The sequence below is a fragment of the Convolutriloba macropyga genome, chromosome 1 (genome assembly GCF_964194025.1).
Source record: "Convolutriloba macropyga chromosome 1, txConMacr16.3, whole genome shotgun sequence".
Classification (NCBI taxonomy): domain Eukaryota; kingdom Metazoa; phylum Xenacoelomorpha; order Acoela; family Convolutidae; genus Convolutriloba; species Convolutriloba macropyga.
The window spans coordinates 63,146,530-63,156,466 of NC_134468.1; the positions used below are offsets into that span (position 1 = coordinate 63,146,530).

The 9,937-nt window shown below is 34.3% G+C and overlaps 1 protein-coding gene across 1 annotated transcript; it reads left to right on the plus strand.

Moving 5' to 3' along the window:
* Positions 1–479: 479 nt before the first annotated feature.
* LOC142350502 (uncharacterized) lies at positions 480–5,387 on the plus strand. Its single transcript, XM_075402355.1, has 3 exons — positions 480–719; positions 4,294–4,371; positions 5,044–5,387. Exons 1-3 carry the CDS (start codon positions 501–503, stop codon positions 5,155–5,157), a joined length of 411 nt encoding a protein of 136 aa, XP_075258470.1. The 5' UTR covers positions 480–500; the 3' UTR covers positions 5,158–5,387.
* The last annotated feature ends 4,550 nt before the right edge of the window (positions 5,388–9,937 follow it).

The following is a 9,937-nucleotide window of genomic DNA, read 5'->3' on the forward strand; positions in this document are numbered from 1 at the left end:
ATAATTGTAACATTTAATAGCTAAAGCTGGTCCATTGAAAGTAGAATTTTTTGAGTAATTTACTTATAAAAAACACGGTAGATCAGGTCAAGAGAAACTGGCACTGGAACCAAATTGGCAAAAAAACTCATTCAATCAAGAGATTGCTTTTTGAGAGTTTACTTCACTTTTTCAGAGTTTTTTAAACTTAATTTGGCTAGGGAAACTAAAAGTCCACCACTCCGTCTAAATTTTTAGGGTTTTTTGTTAAATTAATCTATGACCTCACATTCAATCCCGGGTGCATCTGAAACTATATAGGGCCTCCATATTTTTGTGACAGCAAATGGAGATTTTGTTTTGAAATGGAGCCTAATGTAGAATTTCGTTTTTCAGAAATACCTTCAACTTTTACTACAGAAGGAGTTGAAGTAGTAAATTTCACAGTTCCTCTTGAGGAAGAGTTCTTGGTTATGTATGTGGCGTACAATGTTCCATGGCTTAATGAAGTGTCAGGATACATGAAACCATTCTTACGTCACTATCGCATGTTCTGTCTGTCTACACACATCCTCTCAACAGTTGGACAAAGGAGGATCAGTGATGGCAAGTACAAATCCAGAAATGGACAATACGAAATCAGCTTTGATGATTTCACAAGAAATGGAGTCAAAATATGGTCGACTGCAGATCATAGTGATGAGAAACAGAGCAGCAGCTTTCTTGTGAAAGGACACCAGGTTGTTTTGTTTACCGCATAGACAATAAGATCCAATATACAGTTATCCCAGGTTGAGGTGCGCAACCCAAGCTGGGTCTGATCAGGGAGTTCGGGCTAGCACTCTTTCGCAGTAAACCCGGGCCAAGGATTTTGCCCAAAGAGTGCAAAGTGGAAAAGAGTGCAAAGTGTATAAAAATTACAAACCTATTTCTCCGCTTTATTAATGGTCGAAAAGTGTAATTACAAGAGTGTAATTTAAAAAAACGTAGAAGGAGGTAGTGGGGCTTGATCCCCAGGTCTTCCCTCTGTCACGCTAATTAGGGATTACAAAATCGGGACTAAAACCTGGGCTCGGGAATCTACCGTCTGGATAGCTTGATTGAATCCACCTCTAGGGTCTGGAGAGTCTGACCAGGGCACCAACTGCAGTCTGAATACTTTGATAAGGGGACCACATTTTCAGAGTACTCTACATGGCACCCCCCGTGCGGAATGAGCAGCCCCGACTGAGCTCACATTTTTCTCAGCGCTGAATCATAACTTATAGAAAAAACATCTTAGCATCGTAAAATTTTCAAAAATTTAGATTTGTCATGATTTTATTATGTTTCATAATATAGAGTCAGTTTTGCTATGCTAAGTACAAAATCATGACAAAAATGATTTTAGTGAATTTTCGAATGGTCATTGTTACGCGCAAATAGACTGCATATACCCTGATTCAGACCTGAAGATTTACTATGGGGATGTAAACATTCAGCTCTGAAATAGGCTGCCACTAGAGACTCGGTTTGGCACCTCGGCCTGGGGCACATGCAAATTCACATCGACACTTATTCACACAAACAAACACAAATAATAACACATGCAAAAAATTGTAATAGCAAACTTTTGCGGTGATAGTGAAGTAGTTGAGTGATAGTCGAGAAATAAGGCGCGTGATTTGCGTGCTAGTTCAATCCTTTGCCTCTGGGAAAGCGAACTCTAATTCAATCATAGACTCACGTCGACCAGCATATATCGATCATATGATCATGGTTCTATCATGGATAAATTTACAAAAAAAGGAGAAAAAATAAGTAAGCGATGTAAGGAGAAAGCATAGGGTTTTTTTTTCACGAGTTGTTCATTTGTATTCACAAACCAGAATGTGACGAACGAACCAATTTAAGCCATATCTGATCAGACTGACCAGGATCGCTCATGGAGGCTACTCTGCGACCCTTGTACAGAGTCTGGCTACCTACGTTCTGATGCGCCTGATCAGGGTCGCTTGTCTAGAACGTCTATGATAACAGCCCCGAGTAGAATCTGGATAGTCTGATCAATTGCGTGGTCCAGAGTTTGGATAGTTTGGGGGTATGATCTGGTTAGCCTCAACAGTGCCCCTTCTAGAGTCTGCCCGGTCTGATCAGAAAGTCCGGAAAGTCTGCTCAGAACCCAGATGTCCAACCGAGAAAACTGCCAGTCCACCCAGAATTGATGTGATAAATAACCCTTAAACTGACTGTTTTTTGAAGAACACTCCTCAATTTAACTTGATGAACATCAAAAACCAGGCTAAAAACTAATTTTTTGGTAGTTGCTGTTGAGCTGAAAATTGTTCTTTGTTTTGGTCTGGGAATATGGTACCCCGTGTAAAAGACTCATGTAATTCTGATCAGAGCTGGCTTGGGTTGCACACCTCATCCTGCGAAACGTGTTAACAAAAAATATCAGATTGTTTTGCTGCTCAAAAGGTTTAATTTTGATATAAGGAAATTGAATGAATTAGATAAAGGAACAGTTTTAGCTAAGACATTTTGGTTGGTTGCTCAACTTTTTGGGCTACATCCTTTGTTCCAAAAATGCAATTGGAACTGATATAGAGCTTTGTACCTTCTGCGTGCACAAAAGCATAAATAACTCTGATATTTTCTTCGCTATCAAGATTTCAAATTGTCATCTAATGGTTCTACGCACTTTTACATTTTTAATAGAATACGGTAAAATATAATTGAAGTAATTTTACAATGCTTTGTACGAAACTCACGGCAGTCAGTTTTTAGAAGAGATCTAGAAAAAAATCTTTTGTCAAGATTTGTATATTTTTGAAAATTTTTCGATTAATTTTTTCTTTCCAAGTTAATGCGCCATTAGTCTGAGTTGCTAAAATTGATGTAACCGGCTTCTTTATTTAGACAAAAAGTAAATATGTTTTCCACTTGACTTTCTTTTTTGAGTATAAGTTTAAGATTTAGCAGAGTTTTAATATAAATAAGACCATCAAGCCATTGAAATCTTCAACAAAACATATTTTTTAAAACAATTTTCAAAATTCAAATAGAGATAACAGAAATAATTTGATGAGATTATTTCTGTGCCTCTTGATGTTCAATAGAGTTTCTTTAGGTTCAATGATCATCAAGCGAAATCGATATTGAAGTTATGTTGATAAAAACGTCATGCAGAGATATTCATTATTGATTTTTTCCATCATTTAGTCGTTGCATTGCACCTCATGTGAAAAAAAATGAAAAAAGAAAAGAGATGAGTCGATTAAGGTAAATGTTCTCACAGTTTAATCTTTTTAAATATTTTCCACCAAATCAAACTTTCAATAATGTTTTTTCAAAAGTAGAAGATTTTCATTAGGTCAACAAAAGTTTGGAATTCAAACAAAATTAGAATACAATTTCGCCAGGTTAAATGGAGTCTGCAACACCACAAAGTTTTGATGTAGCTTTTCTAGGAAAGAATTTAAAGTATCTGTAAAATCTTTTAAGGACATTTCTCGATCAATAAGTAGTTCACGAAACTTGAAGAAGAAATAAGGTATTTTTAGTTTCGGTACAAATAATGACACTGAAGAGGTCTACGTAGATTGACACGATAGAAATCGACCGAGCGTATAACTATTTAACTATATTAATTTTTGGGACTGACAAGAGCTTCACAACAAAGAGAATATCAGGAAAACAGGTCACTGCTTTCCTAAATAGTTACAAATTTAAGACTTGCAGAAGTTAGTTGCAATTATAGTTGCATGTTTTTCACATTTCATAGAACTGTAATCCGCCAAATGAGGGTGATTTGGATTGTTTTATGAAAACTCGAATAAAATAAGTTGATTCATACATCCAATTTAAATTTGCAGTCAGTTCAAATTTTAAATTTGGATCAATTGAATAATGAAAATATGTGATTTAATTTTACATGTTTGTTTTAATGCATTAGTGGGAATTAAGCGCAATTGAGTATTTAATTTGTTGAATTCCGTTTCACACTTAGTGGATTTTTTTTATTAAAAATTTGCTCAAAAACCTATTATAAAATTTTTAACGGGTTTCCATTTTGTAACGTATTTAGTTTCCAACAATTTTTTTTGTGAACTAGGCTAAAAAGAATGTGGCCTGCTTTCAACAATTCAACGTAACTGATATCCAGAGAAAATGAGAAAAATCTGCCAATTTCAATATTGGTTATCTCTCTTTGCGTTCTTTTTAGTATTTCATTGATCTTCATAGACGAAAATAAAGGGAGTTTCACTTTGCACAAAATGATTTTACTTTAACAGAAGCGGTAAAATTTATCTGGTGGTGATATCCGTTTAGAGTTGGCTTTCTGGACACTGGAAAGGCCTTGAAATTGATGACAAGGGAATTCTACAGCTCTACAATGAACAGGAAACGGTATAAAATTTTTCTGCCAAAATTCACGAAAAGTCAAGTCAGAGGTTTGCTGAAAAACCGTTAAAAATTTTGCATCAAAGCTCTATATGAGTTAGATTATTATATTTTATAATTCGCACAAACTGGGATTGACATGTACTGAAATTGCGATGTAAAACCAACGCAAACATCATATCAAAACCTCAATTATTTTTTACTCTATCAGCATCTTCAGCGCGGCAGATCTGTTTAAAAATTGCAGAAATTTGAGCAGAATTCCAAGAATATACAACAGATCAAGGTAGAATCAATTTTGGTTCTTAGCAGAGGAGTTGAGTTTCTCTGCTGTTTAATTTACTCGTTTTTATCTCGCTTGTCAAAACAGCAGAATATAGATGAATATTCTGAAGCACTCAAGCCATATAGGATAGGACATAAGTTCTTTTTGACCAGATCTTGATCGAAGCAAATTTTGACTCATGTGATTGTAGACATCCCTCCGCCGATTAGTGGCCACAATCGGTGCTAAAAGTTGGATTAGTGATAACTGATTATACTGATAACTAACAGCCGTAATTTCTTCATGGCCTGTACTAGATATTATAGTTGTACAAGTTTAAAGTTACAACTCGAGAAGTTGTATTCATGGCGTATCTAATCTCTGGCGGTAATTAATTTTGAATGCTATTTTAGGAGTTCATGCAGATATCGAATAAATCAGGAACGACACTTCTATTCACCAACAACGGACACTTGGAATTCTATGATGGAATTTGCCAAGAAGAAAATAAGATCTACAGCAGTTGAAGCCAGTTTTAGCTGTTCTATAGTTCGATGAATTCAGGGAAACGAGTCGTGTATTTTTCTACTATTTCAATAAATAAGAAAAAGGGAGAATTTTCCCTGTATAAGATTGATGAGCAATTGAATGGGCAGCGCAAAATGACGAAGTCCCAGAATCACATGAACATTGACATAAACAAGTAACTAGCGTCTTTTAAACAGTTTGTTTGCTCCACATCCTCAATTGTCTTCATTCATTTATCGAGAAGTCAAGAAAACTCAATAAATTATTTTACGAAATATTTAAGCTATATGTAGTTCGGAATGTTCTATTTTTGTTTGTTATCATGAGCTTTTTTAAAATGATGGCTAAAATATCATCATTGTACATATAATCCTTGACTAGCTACCTTAATTTGAGAGCATCGGAATATTGAACTGTTATTTTGGACTTCTTTTTTAGTATGCAAAACTAGCGCATTAAAAACATACTAGGATAGCGAATAACTTTCAAATTCAGACAAGCGAATAACTTTCAAATAATACGGTTGACCTTTCTTCTTTTGAAACATTGATCGATTTTACACTTATGCAGACACAGCAAAAAAAAATGACCTTTTTCATTCAAAAATACAGAAATTGCAATGTCTATGACAAACTCTAATAACATTCAACTAGAAAGCCAGGAGCATTTCAATCTAAATGAATAAACTGATCCTTCATTACTATCCCTAACTGAATGGGTTCAACTAAAAAAGGAAACTTCCTACAAATTATATCTTGACTGACATCAAAGATTACAAAAAAGGAAAAATTTATTGAAAATGTGCTCGTTACTTATCAGCAACAACTGCAGGACAAATCATTGGAACAGTCAACTACTGAAGGGGAGGGCACAACCAACCCTGAATCAAAATCTCGAAAAAACCAGGTTTTTTCAGAGAAGGTCAGATATTTTGATTTAATCCCCCTCAAACAAGAACAATCAAATTTGGTTCTGGGTAGCAGCATCATTGGTAAACTAGAAAGTGACGCAACAATTCCACTGGATACAGCAATCCATGCCTACCGTGGGTCAACCACCAAAGAGAAAATAAAAGTTGTGGAAAAATATGAATGTAAAAAACTTAAAACTCTAATTCTTCAAGACGGAACAAATACTGAAGCCTGTAAAAATAAGTTCCAGCCTGATGTGTTTGTAGTCATGGAGATATTACCGTTCAAAGAAACTGACTACAATAGATCTAAAAACAAATTAATTGATGAAGTTAATGCGGCACTTAAAGAAAGATTGGCATCTCTTGGTGAAAATTTTGTTTTGCTCAAGATGAATGATTTAATACGCTCAATTCCCTCCTTCAATCCAAAAATCAAACATTATAATTTCCTGTATCATGACAATGTACATTTGAATTACAATCATGGCATTCCTTTCCTTAAAAATCATCTTCTAATGTTTTTACTTCAAACATCTACTGGCATATGTGATACTGATAAATTCACCAACCGGAGCTATAAAATGAATAATAGATTTCAAAAATTTCAAGAGCAGTACTGGCCGAATACAAGTGCAAACCCGAATTTTAACTTGAATAATCATTAACGTTATCAACCATATTAGTAATAATAAATTCATAAAATGCCGAATAAATTGTAATTTTCTGTTGTACTGAATGAATTGGGTCTCAACTGTTTGTTAAGAATATTGTTTTCTAACAAGATATGTTTAATAATCTTAGGATTAATGATGTTGAGTTCTCAAGTGACTTCCTCTTTTCCCACGTCACTTAACTCAATAGCAGTTCCTACTCGAATTTGGTCGGAGACCAAATCCAGGAGCAAGAAGCAAGCTTTAATATCGCTAAAATTTTCTTTTGTCTTAATTAACTTATATTTTTGGCTTTACATTAATAGTATCTGGCTGCTACTTTTGAGGTCTGGAGATATTGAAACCAACCCTGGGCCAATTAAATCGATAAAAGACATATTCTTTGATTGCGAAACTTATTCAGACAACTTGAAATTTCTTCATTTCTATGTACGGAGCATAACAAGAAAACATCTTCAGTTAAAAAGCCTAATGAATGTTGTTGGCGCTAACTGCATCTATGGTCTATCTGAAACATGGCTAGATACAAAGATTGACACTGATTTGGTAAACCCGGACAAAAAAACTGTCTTGTTTTTCGAAACGATCGTGTGAGTTCAAAAGGGGGAAGTGTATTGTTAATTGTTCCTAGGAAACGTAACCCAAAATTACGCGTTGATCTAGCTTTCAAAAGTACTCTGTTTGATACTCTGTGGGTTGAAAGAATTTGCCGAAAGATCAAAAAAGTTTACTTAATAAACATTTCTTATAACCCAAAAAAACTTCTTTACGAAGAATTTCTCGAGCAGTCTGCTAGATCAATTGATAGAGCAATTACTGAGAACAAAACAATAATTATGATGGGAGACTATAATATAAATTATTTGGAAAACAAAGAAAAGCAGAATTAAGAAACAATCATTCAACCGTATGATCTAAATATGACTAATAAGCATCAAGCAACTAGAATTAAGGACGAATCGAACTCACTTATAGATTACATTATTATTGATGGAAACGAACCCCTTCTTTATAATGAATTTTTTGACTCACCAATACAAACAGATCATTTTGCTCAATTGATCATTCTTGCCACAAAACTTAGCAAGAACAAAGTAATTAAAAAACAAATTTATGATAAAACGAATTACAGCCCAAAAGATTTTAAACATTCTATCAAGCAATTAAATTGGGAAAATTTTTACTGCTCTACAGCTCCAAGTGAAATGCTACATAAATTTGAGCAAAATCTTGAACAGCAAATACTCCTTCATGCGCCAATCAAAACAATTTTTATATGAAACAACAAATCACAGTTTTCCCTTGCCAAACGTTTCATTTCAAAAAACACACGTAACAAAAATCTGCTTAGAGAGCAATACCTCAATTCAGAATCTTTTCACGAGTTTTTCAAATTGAAAGCCGAAGTGTGCGCTGGCTATGAAAAAGATTTTGAAAAATTTCATAATCAGTTAAATGAAAGCTCAACTTCAGAGCGCAAGAAATGGAATTTGATCAACGAAGTAAGAAAATCCGTGAAAACGACAACTACGGTATACCCTTTAAAAAACTCTTTCAATGAAATTATTACAGAAAAAACTAAAATAGCCAGCTCACTTAATTTAAAATTCAGCAAATTAGGAGAATTTTTTTGAAAGTAGGAACTATACTGTAGATCTGCCTATGGTTACGCAAAAAAACACCTTTTCTTTTAGATTTGTTACTAAGTTTGAATGTCTTAAAACGCTTCTAGCTCTTGGAAAATTCAAACCATTGGGTCCTTCTACCATTCCCTCATGGGCATTGCGAGACGCAGCTAGTGAACTAGCTGAGCCTATTTGTTTTCTTTTGAATGAATTTATAAAAACAGAAACATTCCCTGCTGAACTCAAAAGAGCCGACATCACTCCACTTTTTAAAAAAGGAGACCTTGATGATCCTCTAAACTATCGACCAATTTCGTTAACACCAACATTAGCAAAAGTTTTTGAATCTCTTATTAAACAACAAATCGATGAATATGTTCATAAGAATGCCCTGCTTTCTAAAACACAGTTTGGTTTCAGAAAAAAATTTTCTACAACAGATGCTCTCGTTTATTTAACTGAAAAAATACGATGCAACAAAACCGAGAAAAAAATTACTGCAGCGGCGTTTTTAGATCTATCAAAAGCTTTTGACTCCATTAATCACAAGCTCATGATTCAAAAGCTTTCCATTCTTGGATTTTCGATACCAGCTCAAAATCTAATTACGAGCTATCTTTCAAACAGAACACAAAGAGTCTTAATCAATAATGTTAAATCAGGTCGGATTGAAGTGGCTCAAGGAGTTCCGCAGGGAAAAATTTTAGGTCCACTCTTGTTCAATCTATATGTTAACGATCTTAGCAACTTTTTGTCATGTGAAACAATACAATACGCAGATGACACAGTACTATTAAGCTCTCATGATGAAGTTCTCAAATGCAAAGACGAGCTTGAGAAGGCCATAAAAAAATGCATACAATTTTTTAAACTACATCACCTCAAGATCAATCCGGATAAAACAGAGTTTATTATTTTTGGTAGCTCTAATCCTCATGACGAAACGACATTAAAAGTGGGAGACAAATTAATAAGTTCGAAAGCGGAAATCAAATATCTCGGTGTTAATATTGACAAAGACCTCAAATATCAAAAACAAGTAAAAATTATTTTGTCAAAATTGGCCCAGGGCATTAAATGCATATATGCACTCAGCAACATAATACCCAATGGTTACAAAAAAATTATTTTGAACGCTTTTGTTCTCAGTCATGTTCAATATTCTTCTGTTTTACTTGCAACCATCAATCAAAATCTTATAACGACATTAGAAAAGCAGTTAAATTGGGCCATCAAAGCTTGCTTTCACAGACAGAAATTTGACGCATCCTCAGACCTTAAAATGAACCTTGGTATACTACCTATTTCTTTGCTTTTTGATTACAGGGCTGCCACTTACTGCCATAGTATCATGAATAAAAAGAAACCTGCCTTCTCACGCTTAGCTTTGAAATTACCAACCACAAGTTTTTATATACACGAGCGAACTCAAAAAGTTTCTACCCAGACAATTTCAAAATGCAATTTGCATGAAAAAAGTATTATTAAAAGAGGTATTCTACAGCACAATTCTTTCCCAAGAAATTATTTGTCAATGTCATACAGTCTTGCAAAGAAGAAATATAAGCTG

Bases quoted from the DNA above. Each gene is read 5' to 3' on its own strand.
- LOC142350502 (XM_075402355.1), top strand. From the start codon at position 501: ATGAAACCATTCTTACGTCACTATCGCATGTTCTGTCTGTCTACACAC. The intron at 720-4,293 runs GTTGTTTTGTTT...ATATCCGTTTAG, and splicing joins TTCTTGTGAAAGGACACCAG to AGTTGGCTTTCTGGACACTG. The intron at 4,372-5,043 runs GTATAAAATTTT...ATGCTATTTTAG, and splicing joins TCTACAATGAACAGGAAACG to GAGTTCATGCAGATATCGAA.